General features: G+C 44.5%; 1 protein-coding gene across 1 annotated transcript in view; it reads right to left on the bottom strand.

The window, feature by feature from the left end:
• Positions 1–14,058, bottom strand: part of LOC109894606 (disks large-associated protein 2) — a 79,309-nt gene that overhangs the window by 16,820 nt on the left and 48,431 nt on the right. Inside the window, exon 5 of the mRNA XM_031829077.1 lies at positions 185–244. Within this exon, the coding sequence (XP_031684937.1) occupies positions 185–244 (60 nt within the window). The remainder of the gene's footprint in view (positions 1–184; positions 245–14,058) is intronic.

Below are 14,058 nucleotides of genomic sequence, written 5' to 3' on the forward strand. Positions count from 1 at the left end.
TTGTTTTCAGGGATTATTATGTGGTGGTGTTGTTGTTTTGTTTAATCTTGATAAGCTTGATAAACCAGTGTGAATGTGAGACTGCTTATTCACAGAATTTTTACTGTATGTCATGAATAAATGATAAACGATGCTGGTTTAAAACATATTCACCATCCGCTATTGGCTTGGACAGGAGGTTTACCTGGGGTTTCGTGGGTCGTCCGGTCAGTGCTGCAGGTGGAGGGGAGGCGGAACTGGATCCCTGAAACAAGCCAGCCAATCACATTCAACATCCTGGTCACATCTGCCTAGTACACAGAACACTAATCACAGTACACCATACAGAAAAACAGTTACATACTGTACCCATAGATAGGAGCATAATGGCAGATAATAAAATATAATATATCAATTGAAGCACCTTGGATAGATTGTGAGGCAGCAGCAGTTTACTTTTTCCTTCAACAGCAACATACACTCACCGGCCAGTTTATTAGGTACACCCATCTAGTAATGGGTCGGAACCCTCTTTTCCTTCAGAAGAGTCTGAATTCTTCAGGGCATTCTACAAGGTGTTGGAAATGTTCCACATGGATTTTGGTCCATGCTGACGCGATGGCATCATGCAGTTGCTGCAGATTGGACGTTGGTACATTCATGCTGCGAACAGCCTGTTCCTTCTCATTCCAAAGATGCTCTATTGGGTTGAGGTCTGGGGACTGACCAGGCCACTCAACTGAACTAAATGTTCTTCCACTCCTCAATTGTCCATTGTTGGTGACCGTGTTCTCACTGGAGCCCTCTTGTTTTTCTCTAGTAGGAGTGGAACCCAGGGTGGTCGTCTGCTACAATAGCCCATCCGTGACAAGGATCGACGAGTTGTGCTTTCCCAGATGCCATTCTGCACACCACAAATCAAATTTTATTGGTCACACACACATATTTAGCCGATGTTATTGTGGGTGTAGCGAAATGCTTATGTTCCTAACTACAACAGTGCAGTAACGTCTAACAATTCACAACAATACACACAAATCTAAAAGTAGAAGAATGGAATATATAAATATTAGGATGTGCAATATCAGAGTCTGGACTATATATCTATATATATACAAATCTATATATATATAAATATACACTACATGACCAAAAGTATGTGGACACCTGTTCGTCAAACATCTCATTCCAAAGTCATGGGCATTAATATGGAGTTGCCTCCCCCCCCTTTGCTGCTTTAACAGCCTCCACTCTTCTGTGAAGGCTTTTCAATAGATGTTGGAACATTGCGTGATGTATTGTTGTCTCTGCCTTCTTGCCTTTGTGCTGTTGTCTGTGCCCAATAATGTTTGCACCATGTTTTGTGCAGCTACCATGTTGTGTTGCTACCATGTTGTTGTCATGTGGTGTTGCTACTATGCTGTGTTGTCATGTGTTGCTGCCATGCTATGTTGTTGTCTTAGGTCTCTCTTTATTTATTTTTATTTAACCATTATTTAACTAGGCAAGTCAGTTAAGAACAAATTCTTATTTACAATGACGCCTACTTGTAAAACCGTAGTGTTGAAGTGTCTCTCTTGTCGTGATGTGTGTTTTGTCCTATATTTTCTATTTTTAATCCCAGCCCCCGTCCCCGCAGGAGGTCTTTTGCCTTTTGGTAGGCCGTCTTTGTAAGTAAGAATTTGTTCTTAACTGACTTGCCTAGTTAAATAAAGGTTCAATGAAATAAAATTGCTGCAGGAACTTGCTTCCATTCAGCCACAAGAACATTAGTGAGGTCGGGCACTGATGTTGGGTCTGTGCAGGCCAGTCAAGTTCTTTCACACCGATCTCAACAAACCATTTCTGTATGGACCTCGCTTTATGCAGGGGGGCATTGTCATGCTGAAACAGGAAAGGGTCTTCCCCAAACTGCCTCAAAGTTGGAAGCACAGAATCTTCTAGAATGTCATTGTATTCTGTAGCGTTCCAGAGCATTCCAGATTCCAATGGCGGAGAGCTTTACACCACTCCAGCCGACGCTTGTTATTGCGCTTGTGTGAGGCTGCTCGGCCATGGAAACCCATTTCAAGAAGCTCCCGACGAACAGTTCTTATTATTCTTGTTTCCAGAGGCAATTTGAGGCAGAGGCAAAACTATCGGCCTATATCGAATCTTCCATTCCTCTCAAAAATGTCAGAAAAGGCTGTTGCGCAGCAACTCACTGCCTTCCTGAAGACAAACTTCGTATCATCATAGCACTGACACTGCACTTGTGAAGGTGGTAAATTACCTTTTAATGGCATCAGACCGAGGCTTTGTATCTGTCCTCGTGCTCCGAGACCTTAGTGCCTCTTTTGATACCATCGATCACCACATTATTTTGGAGAGATTGGAAACCCAAATTGGTCTACACGGACAAGTTCTGGCCTGGTTTAGATCTTATCTGTCGGAAAGATATCAGTTTGTCTCTGTGAATGGTTTGTCCTCTGACCAATCAACTGTACATTTCCGTGTTCCTCAAGGTTCCGTTTTAGGACCACTATTGTTTTCACTATATATTTTACCTCTTGGGGATGTCATTCGAAAACATAATGTTAACTTTCACTGCTATGTGGATGACACACTGCTGTACATTTCAATGAAGCATGGTGAATCCCCAAAATTGCCCTCGCTAGAAGCCTGTGTTTCAGACATAAGGAAGTGGATGGCTGCAAACGTTCTACTTTTAAACTCGGCCAAAACAGAGATGCTTGTTCTAGGTCCCAAAAAACAAAGAGATCTTCTGTTGAATCTGACAATTAATCTTAATGATTGTACAGTCGTCTCCAATAAAACTGTGAAGGACCTCGGCGTTACTCTGGACCCTGATCTCTCTTTTGACGAACATATCAAGACTGTTTCAAGGACAGCTTTTTTTCCATCTACGTAACATTGCAAAAATCAGAAACTTTCTGTACAAAAATGTATGCAAAAAATGTATCCATGCTTTTGTTACTTCTAGGTTAGACTACTGCAATGCTCTACTTTCCGGCTAACTGGATAAAGCACTAAATAAACTTCAGTTAGGGCTAAATACGACTGCTAGAATCCTGACTAGAACTAAAAAATCATATTATTCCAGTGCTAGCCTCCCTACACTGGCTTCCTGTCAAGGCAAGGATTGATTTCAAGGTTTTACTGCTAACCTACAAAGCATTACATGGGCTTGCTCCTACCTATCTCTCTGATTTGGTCCTGCCATACATACCTACACGGTCACAAGACGCAGGCCTCCTAATTGTCCCTAGAATTTCTAAGCAAACAGCTGGAGGCAGGGCTTTCTCCTATAGAGCTCCATTTTTATGGAATGGTCTGCCTACCCATGTGAGAGACGCAAACTCGGTCTCAACCTTTAAGTCTTTACTGAAGACTCATGTCTTCAGTGGGTCATATGATTGAGTGTAGTCTGGCCCAGGAGTGTGAAGGTGAACGGAAAAGCTCTGGAGCAACGAACCACCCTTGCTGTCTCTGCCTGGCCGGTTCCTCTCTTTCCACTGGGATTCTCTGCGTCTAACCCTATTACAGGGGCTGAGTCACTGGCTTACTGGTGCTCTTTCATGCCGTCCCTAGGAGGGATGCATCACTTGTGTAGGTTTAGTCACTGATGTGATCTTCCTGTCTGGGTTGGCGCCCCCCCTTGGGTTGTGCCGTGGCGGAGATCTTTGTGGGCTATACTCGGCCTTGTCTCAGGATGGTAAGTTGGTGGTTGAAGATATCCCTCTAGTGGTGTGGGGGCTGTGCTTTGGCAAAGTGGGTGGGGTTATATCCTTCCTGTTTGGCCCTGTCCGGGGGTGTCATCGGATGGGGCCACAGTGTCTCCTGACCCCTCCTGTCTCAGCCTCCAGTATTTATGCTGTAGTAGTTTATGTGTCGGGGGGCTAGGGTCAGTTTGTTATATCTGGAGTACTTCTCCTGTCTTATCTGGTGTCCTGTGTGAATTTAAGTATGCTCTCTCTAATTCTCTCTTTTTCTCTTTCTTTCTGTCTCTCGGAGGACCTGAGCCCTAGGACCATGCATCAGGACTACCTGGCATGATGACTCCTTGCTATCCCCAGTCCACCTGGCCTTGCTGCTGCTCCAGTTTCATCTGTTCTGCCTGTTGTTATTAATATTTGACCATGCTGGTCATTTATGAACATTTTGAACATCTTGGCCATGTTCTGTTGGCCTTTCTAGGGAGTTTTTCCTAGCCACCGTGCTTCTACACCTGCATTGCTTGCTGTTTGGGGTTTTAGGCTGGGTTTCTGTACAGCACTTTGAGATATCAGCTGATGTACGAAGGGCTATATAAATACATTTGATTTGATTTGTTACACCCAAGTCAATATTTAACTGCGCTACGTGCTTCAGCACTAGGCAGACTTTCAGCACTAGGCAGACATGCATAGAGCCATGGCTTCAATGCCACCGAACACCTTTGGGATGAATTGGAACGCTGACTGCGAGCCAGGCCTAATTGCGCAACATCAGTGCCCGACCTCAATAATGCTTGTGGTTGAATGGAAGCAAGTCCCTGCAGCAACGTTCCAACATCTAGCGGAAAGTCTTCCCAGAAGAGTAGAGGGTGTTATAGCAGCAAAGGGGGGACCAACTCCATATTAATACCCATGATTTTGGAATGAGACGTTTTTACGAGCAGGTGTCCATATATATACACAGTGGGGCAAAAAAGTATTTAGTCAGCCACCAATTGTGCAAGTTCTCCCACTTAAAAAGATGAGAGAGGCCTGTATGTTTCATCATAGGTACACTTCAACTATGACAGACAAAATGAGAAGAAAAAAAATCCAGAAAATCACATTGTAGGATGTTTTATGAATTTATTTGCAAATTATGGTGGAAAATAAGTATTTGGTCACCTACAAACAAGCAAGATTTCTGGCTCTCACAGACCTGTAATTTATTCTATAAGAGGCTCCACTCGTTACCTGTATTAATGGCACCTGTTTGAACTTGTTATCAGTATAAAAGACACCTGTCCACAACCTCAAACAGTCACACTCCAAACTCCACTATGGCCAAGACCAAAGAGCTGTCAAAGGACACCAGAAACAAAATTGTAGACCTGCACCAGGCTGGGAAGACTGAATCTGCAATAGGTAAGCAGCTTGGTTTGAAGAAATCAACTGTGGGAGCAATTATTAGGAAATGGAAGACATACAAGAACACTGATAATTTCCCTCGATCTGGGGCTCCACGCAAGATCTCACCCCGTGGGGTCAAAATGATCACAAGAACGGTGAGCAAAAATCCCAGAACCACACGGGGGGGACCTAGTCAATGACCTGCAGAGAGCTGGGACCAAAGTAACAAAGCCTACCATCAGTAAGACACTACGCCGCCAGGGACTCAAATCCTGCAGTGCCAGACGTGTCCCCCTGCTTAAGCCAGTACATGTCCAGGCCCGTCTGAAGTTTGCTAGAGAGCATTTGGATGATCCAGAAGAAGATTGGGAGAATGTCATATGGTCAGATGAAACCAAAATATAACTTGGTTCAACTCAACTCGTTGTGTTTGGAGGACAAAGAATGCTGAGTTGCATCCAAAGAACACCATACCTACTGTGAAGCATGGGGGTGGAAACATCATGCTTTGGGGCTGTTTTTCTGAAAAGGGACCAGGACGACTGATCCGTGTAAAGGAAATAATGAATGGGGCCATGTATCGTGAGATTTTGAGTGAAAACCTCCTTCCATCAGCAAGGGCATTGAAGATGAAATGTGGCTGGGTCTTTCAGCATGACAATGATCCCAAACACACCGACCGGGCAACGAAGGAGTAGCTTCGTAAGAAACATTTATAAGTCCAGGAGTGGCTGAGCCAGTCTCCAGATCTCAACCCCATAGAAAATCTTTGGAGGGAGTTGAAAGTCCGTGTTGCCCAGCAACAGCCCCAAAACATCACTGCTCTAGAGGAGATCTACATGGAGGAATGGGCCAAAATATCAGCAACAGTGTGTGAAAACCTTGTGAAGACGTACAGAAAACGTTTGACCTCTGTCATTGCCAACAAAGGGTATATAACAAAGTATTGAGATTAACTTTTGTTGTTGACCAAATACTTATTTTCCACCATAATTTGCAAATAAATTCATTAAAAATCCTAATGTGATTTTCTGGATTTTTTTCCCTCATTTTGTCTGTCATAGTTGAAGTGTACCTATGATGAAAATTACAGGCCTCTCTCATCTTTTTAAGTGAGAGAACTTGCACAATTGGTGGCTGACTAAATACTTTCCCCCCCCACTGTATATACAGAAATAGCTGAATAGTATGGCCTTGACTAGAATACAGTACATACATATGAAATTAGTAAATAGTTTGTAAACATTATTAAAGTGACCAGTGTTCCATTATTAAAGTGACCACTTATTCCATGTCTTGATTACATAGGGCAACAGCCTCTAAGGTGCAGGGTTGAGTAACCGGGTGGTAGCCGACTAGTGACAGTTTCTATGTTCTGGGCGGAGGTTGGCTAGTGATGGCTATTTAACAGTATGATGGCCTTGAGATGGAAACTGTTTTTCAGTCTCTCGGCCCCAGCTTTGATGAACCTGTACTGATCTCGCCTTCTGGACGATAGTGGGGTGAACAGGCCGTGGCTTGGGTGGTTGATGTCCTTGATGATCTTTTTCATCTTCCTGTGACATCGGCGCTGTAGGTGTCCTGGGGGGCAGTCAGTGTGCACCCGGTGATGCGCTGGGCACACCGCACCACCCTCTGGAGAGCACTGCGGTTGTGGGCGGTCCAGTTGCCGTACCAGGCTGTGATACAGCTTGACAGGATGCTCTCAATGGTGCATCTGTAAAAAGTTTGTGCGGGTCTTAGGGGCCAAGCAAATTTTTTCAGTCTCCTGAGGTGAAGTGGAGCTGTTGTACTACGTCGTTATTTGTCTGTTTGTGGCCCGCCTGTTAGCTGTTTTTCGGCAACAGGACTGCCGCTGACTGGATGTTTTTTGTTTTTCCCACCATTCTCTGTAAACTCCATTTCTGAGATAGTGGATCCGGTGGATCCTGGCACTGACAATCATACCACGCTCAAAGTCTCTTAGGTCACTCGTTTTATCCATGCTAACGTTCAATCGAACAGTAACTGAATGCCTCCATGCCTGTCTGCCTGCTTTATATACAGTAGCAAGCCACAGCCACTTGACTCACTGTCTGTAGGAGCGATCCATTTTCGTGAACATGGTACCTAATTAACTGTCTGGTGAGTGTATGTTCACACCGTGAAAAGGAAGTTAATATTTAGTGAAATTTGTGACTATCCATCTTGTTTAATCTAGTTTTTAACTAGCAATCATATTTACAATCGTACATTTCAATTGATTCAATTTTTTTAATGAAATACTGTATATGTTCTTATTCAAGATATGACCCTAGTTGAACCTGTGAAACTGTAATAAGACCACTAAGAGGCTGTGAGAAGATGCACAAAGAGGAAGCAATCACAGCAATCATGCTGAGACATTTACACATCACTCTCAAGCTAAATCAGAAGAGATCATTGGCTAATTGGTAGATGGCTTTAGCATCCCTGGAAGAAAACTCATAGGATGGCGAATGTAAAGAGCTAATCTGACAGTTTAGTATGGCTAAACAGAAAAGATTGAATGGTGGAGATCACATTCAGATGAGTAATGAGCAGTTAGAGGTATGGAATTGGAAAGCATGGCTTTTGCCGGTGCACTTACAAAAATAACTCCATGTACTGCCGTATTGCTGAGCACTTTGGTGATTGCTAAGCAACTTTGGAGCTCCATACTAGGCAATGAGGGTGGAAGAGTCATTATGTTCCTAACTTGACAGTAAGCAGTCAGTAATACTCAGTTAAAATAAAAAACTCAAGGAGAGGATTTTAATTTCAGTTATCAATGTTGGGTAAAATAGCCCATCCAAAAATACAAAGAACATTCTAGTCTGATCACTCGCTGTGAGGTGAGAGGTAACCATAGAAGGTATCCACACCAACACTCTGAGCTCAGAGGTTTGCTCATGTTATATCAAATGGGCATAGTACAATTGGTATGTCATCAAATCGTCACTGTATCTAATAAAAAGTCCAACAACGCAGCAAAGGCAGGAGGAAGTGTGATGTATTATGCAGTAGAAAGGAACAAAATGAATATGACAAAACAAACTAATTAACTTCTCCCCTGTATAATCTTGTCAGATTCAGCTAATTTAGCAGACTTTCATAAACTGACGCACATGGAAATAAATAATGTACTGCACAGTTTCTGCTCAACACAACAGAACAGAGTGTCACTTCGACAGTCACTGTTGTGTACGACTCACATATATTTCTTATCAAAGCTTTTATTCCCAGTGCACTTTATTAGGGCCCAGGATTTAATGGTGCCATTTCATACACAGCTCCTTAATAATGATAGCACAGACATCTCTTGTGTTTCATCTGGCTGGTGCCTTGCTGGTAGCAGAGCTATCATTCTGTATTTCCAATAGTGTCTGGGATCTGTTCCCTACACTGGGCACAAAACTTAAAACACCGCCCAGCACCAAACACAGTGCAGTAGGTGTCAAAATAATGCATCTTCCGAATCATCATAACCATGCAGTTTAAAATCACCATTCTCTACAGTCTCCAGGTCAATAATATCAGTCACCAGTCATCCTCACAAATACTATTGTCATTGACATATTGTTTGTATACAAAAGCATGAACATTAATATTTGGATACACTTGAGTACCAGCTGTTAGAATAACATTCTCAGTCTTTGGTTCCTGAGCATGAGGATGACACAGTACATGACAGCAGAGATACAGCAACATCAGTAGAGACACAGCAACATCACTTCCTTGTGGCAGACAGAGAGACAGGACCTCCATGGCTTCACTACCCGGGGATGGATTGAGTTGACATTGACAGGAAAACATCCCATCAGATGTCTTCGAAGCTGCTGTCAGATATCTGCTGATGTATAGGTGTTGGACAGGACTGACGTAACTGACTAAATCAAGGGTTAGTAGGGGTGTGTGAAATTGTGTGTGTGTGTTTCTGTCTGCCTGTTTGTGAACCTGCATGTGTAAAAAAGATATAGCAATAGTATTCCCAACAATCCAAACAGCTACTGATCACTTCTGTTCCATAATCTGATTTAATGATGTCATTTCCCAAGGTTCCGTTAGTTCCCGTAGTGTAAATCCAACAGCTCATTTGATTTATAGCCAGTCTTTGGGATTTGTATGATAATTGCCAAGATTTACATCGCTCTATTCCGGAGTGACATTTAACAGACTACTCAAGATATGTCAGGGAAAAACAATACTGTAAAACCACAGAAAAACAGTACTGTATATCCACAGTCACAGCAAAGATTGTCAAGACACATAAGCAAAGGCCAGTCTATTTAGTGTACCACAGTGAGCTCCACAGAGGATTTAGTGATAAATGTAATTTGTGACAGACTTATCGAATGAAAAGTATGCATTCATTACTCGTAAAGAACAGAAAGATAAGTTCATGTCAATGTTCACCAATGCGTACAGCAGTTCAGAATGCGTTGGTCCATCATAGTTCAAGCCAAATGCAATTGAAGTCTGGTGTGCATTCAACTGATTTGATTGTTCATCACATGGCACAGTACATTCCATTCAGCGACGTAGTTGCTGTCACTAATGCAGTCCTTTAATGTCAAACCACATTCATGATCATGGTTTCATCCTAAGCATTATGAAACATTCATACCGTGCTTTACTGTGGCCATGATACCCAGAAAAAAGAAATCCATTAAGATCCATAGTAAAACATCTTTGAACATCAATACTAAATGTTCCTATGCATACTCTGCTACTGACACATTCAACACTACATTCTTCTCACTGCGATCTTGAGGAGACATCTCACATTCTCAGAGTGTCAGAGACATATATGTTATCTCCGCACTGTTGTACTCATATCTCCCGCTCCACAGCTCTACACTAGAACTCCTCTTCATGGACCGTGGTTCCCACTGGGGGGGCTTCTGCTGCCATCTGTCCCACAGAAAGGCCTGGTCACAGTGAGACTTCCCTGGGTTGTCAGTGGCTGTCTCCCCATCCGGAGCTTCAGGGTCCTCACAGACATCTATGACAGAGTGATCTGTGGCTTCCCCTGTGGTATCCTCTAGCTCCATGGGTGCCAGCTCAAATGCGGACAAGCTAATGCTAGCTGGGTCTAGTAATATTAGTGGATCTAGGTCTAGGATGACTGGTTCTGGGTGGCACATTGTGGCTGGGTCCAGGGCTACTGAGTCTGGGGTGAATGGACTGCCCAATCCAAGGGAGACCGGGCCAGGTGAATGCACTGTAACTTGGTCCTGTGGTTCTGAATCTTCAGGGAACTCTATAGGTAGGTCTTCATTCATGTGATCTAATCGGTACTCAATAGCTGGGTCCACACACATGGATTCCATTCGGTATATAGAGGGGTGGTCCGGACTGGGGGGGCTCAGAGAAACTGGGTCTGGTGGTGTGTACATGGCGATTGGGCTGAGGTCTGATGAACTCACACTAACTGTCTCCAGAGGTTCCAGAGGATCCAAGAAGACGGAGTCCAGATCTGATTCATCTGAGGAATTTAAGACCAAATGGACCACAAATGGATCAGTTGGGCACTCAGTGGCCTGGTCCACTGGTTCTGGAACAGGTGGCCATTCTGGCTCCAGAGACTCATCAAATTCATCAAAGGAGTCGATGGTGACTGGATATGCACGCACAACTATTTCTGATGGGAACATGTCGGAGTCTAAGGGGAATGGATCTGGGAGGTCTGGAAGGCAGACAGTGGCTAAGTCCTGTGATTCTGGATCAGATGGGATCAGACACACATCCAGTGATTCTAAATCAGTTGGGCTCTCTGGTGTAACTATGACAGTTGGGCAAATGGTAACTGAGTATTGATCGAGTTGCTCTGATGAACACACACTGGTATTATACAGTGGCTCTATCTCAGGTGCTGTTGAGGCTATAGGGCCTGGGTCTAAAGATTCAGTATCTGACAGACAGACAGGAACTGCCTGGTGTACAGGAGCTGTGTCTTGAGACACTGGATCTTGCTGGTGCACAGTGACATCTTCCACAGATTCTGAATCTGATGGGGACAAGTCAGAGTCTGACTCTTGTGGTGGGGACACAGTGACCTCAGGTACTGGATATGGTAGGTACGTCACTCTTGGTTCTGGGACAAGGGGTTTCACATTAACTAAGTCAATCGATTCTGTATCGGAGCGGTTCACAATAGCTGGGTCCAGCTTGTGTGTTTCTTCAGGGCACACATTAGCTACGTCTGTGGGCTTGTGTGTTTCTTCAGGGCACACATTAGCTACGTCTGTGGGCTTGTGTGTTTCTACACTGTACACATTAGCTACGTCTGTGGGCTTGTCTGTTTCTACACTGCACACATTAGCTACGTCTGTGGGCTTGTCTGTTTCTACACTGTACACATTAGCTACATCTGTGGGCTTGTCTGTTTCTACACTGTACACATTAGCTACGTCTGTGGGCTTGTCTGTTTCTACACTGTACACATTAGCTACGTCTGTGGGCTTGTCTGTTTCTACACTGCACACATTAGCTACGTCTGTGGGCTTGTCTGTTTCTACACTGTACACATTAGCTACATCTGTGGGCTTGTCTGTTTCTACACTGTACACATTAGCTATGTCTGTGGGCTTGTCTGCTTCTACACAGCACATATTAGCTATGTCTGTGGGCTTGTCTGTTTCTACACTGTACACATTAGCTACATCTGTGGGCTTGCCTGTTTCTACACCACACACATTAGCTACGTCTGTGGGCTTGTCTGTTTCTACACTGTACACATTAGCTATGTCTGTGGGCTTGTCTGTTTCTACACTGTACACATTAGCTATATCTGTGGGCTTGACTGTTTCTACACTGTACACATTAGCTACGTCTGTGGACTTGTCTGTTTCTACACTGTACACATTAGCTACGTCTGTGGGCTTGTCTGCTTCTACACAGCACATATTAGCTATGTCTGTGGGCTTGTCTGTTTCTACACTGTACACATTAGCTACATCTGTGGGCTTGCCTGTTTCTACACCACACACATTAGCTACGTCTGTGGGCTTGTCTGTTTCTACACTGTACACATTAGCTATGTCTGTGGGCTTGTCTGTTTCTACACTGTACACATTAGCTATATCTGTGGGCTTGACTGTTTCTACACTGTACACATTAGCTACGTCTGTGGACTTGTCTGTTTCTACACCGTACACATTAACTACGTCTGTGGGCTTGTCTGTTTCCAAACAATACACATCTGTGGACACTGGATCTGGAGAGCACACAGTCTTTGCGTACTGCTGCTCTGAATCTACAGGGTCCTCTATGGCTGGATCCACAGACTGTGCTTCTGAGGAGCTCATGCTGACTGGGCCTGGAGATAACTGATCTGATAGGCTCTTAGTGTTCTGGTCTAGTGGTTCTGGGCGAACCACAGAGGTTGATGAGTCTACTGACGCTGGTTCTGGCTGGATCATGGTGACTGGATCCACAAGTACGGAATCTAGAGTGATCGGGATAGAACCCTCTACAAACAGTGATGCCGGACGACTTAGAATGGCTGGGTCCATTGAGATCTGTTTAGGAAGATGGCGCCTCACGACGGCCTGCTTCTCTTGTACCTCTTCCTCCTCAGGACAATTAACAGCTGCGTCTGCCGTGCTCTGTCTCACCAGCACCTTGCTCCTGGCCTGCGTCCCTACAGACACTTGAGCCACTTTAGCCCGTTTCCCAGCCGCCCATGTTCTCCCAGCTTCTCCCCCAGCCGCCCATTTTCTCCCAGCCACCCCTTCTCCCCCAGCCGTCCATGTTCTCCCAGCCACCCCTTCTCCCCCAGCCGCCCCTTCTCCCCCTGCCGCCCATGTTCTCCCAGCCACCCATTCTCCCCCAGCTGCCCCTGCTCCCCCAGCAGCCCCAGGATGTGGAGACCACGTGTTGTAGTGCTGCGTGAAGGTGTTGAAGTTGCTATTGAAGGCCCTGAGCTCAGTGCACAGGTCCCTCCTGAGATCAGACAACTCACGACGCATGGCCGACACTTCCTCCTTCCACTGCATGCTGATCGCTGCAGCTAGGTGGGCTGACTCCTTTATACTGGCCTCGATGGCTTTGGGTGAGGGCCTCTCTGGGGCCTGGAAGCTAGGTTTAGGGGGCCTGAACAGGCTGGGTGAATCAGGGGGCCCAGATTGAGGTTTGGCTGTGGCACCGGTACTGTCTTGGAGGTACAGTCTGTTTCTTCTGATAGGGCAGCCTAGATCGTCATGGGCCAATGGGACTATGTCTGCTACGTCTCGACGTACACTGGCCTGGTACTCAGGTAAGCTAGTGGCTTCCTGTGCATATTTTCCCTCTGGAAGACAAAGGTAAATATGTGTAGTATGTCGTCAGGTCACAGGTGTGAGCAGCTGGAGAGAATGTGCTAGTGTTAGCCACCAAGCACAGACATCAAGTCATGCAGTTTTTAAGTTAAGGAATGTATGAGTCAAAATAAGACTTGAAATTGTCTCATATCTTCAGTGTCTAAAAGTCATTATTATAGTCTTTCCTTGGATCTACGAAGCTACATAAGGAAACCTTTCGGGAAAATAAAACATTTTTGTTATCAATATTACACTAAACGTTCATAGTCCCATTTTGACTCATATTTCTGATTATAGTTTACACTGCCTTCTCAATCTCAAATGAAACTGTATCATGCTCTTGCATGCTTCTCATCTTTTCACTGCACAAAGACATACCCCAAAACACATGACAAAGAACAAGATACTGTAAAAACCTACTGTATGTATGGTATTCATACCTTCACAACAGATATGATACAGGTGTAACTTTGTGCACTGAAAAGAAGCAAAGATGAGCAACACATCCCCAACCACTATCAGGAAGTATATGAACCCTATTGAACATCATGAGGTCCAGTATGACCTATCTACCTGAAGTCAGAGGGTGGAACCAATTGTCCAAAGATTCCTGACATCAGAAACACCCCATCCTCCACACCATAGATTGCATGAAATTGCCATGACAAATTTAA

Source organism: Oncorhynchus kisutch, linkage group LG7, assembly GCF_002021735.2.
Source record: "Oncorhynchus kisutch isolate 150728-3 linkage group LG7, Okis_V2, whole genome shotgun sequence".
Classification (NCBI taxonomy): Eukaryota; Metazoa; Chordata; class Actinopteri; order Salmoniformes; family Salmonidae; genus Oncorhynchus; species Oncorhynchus kisutch.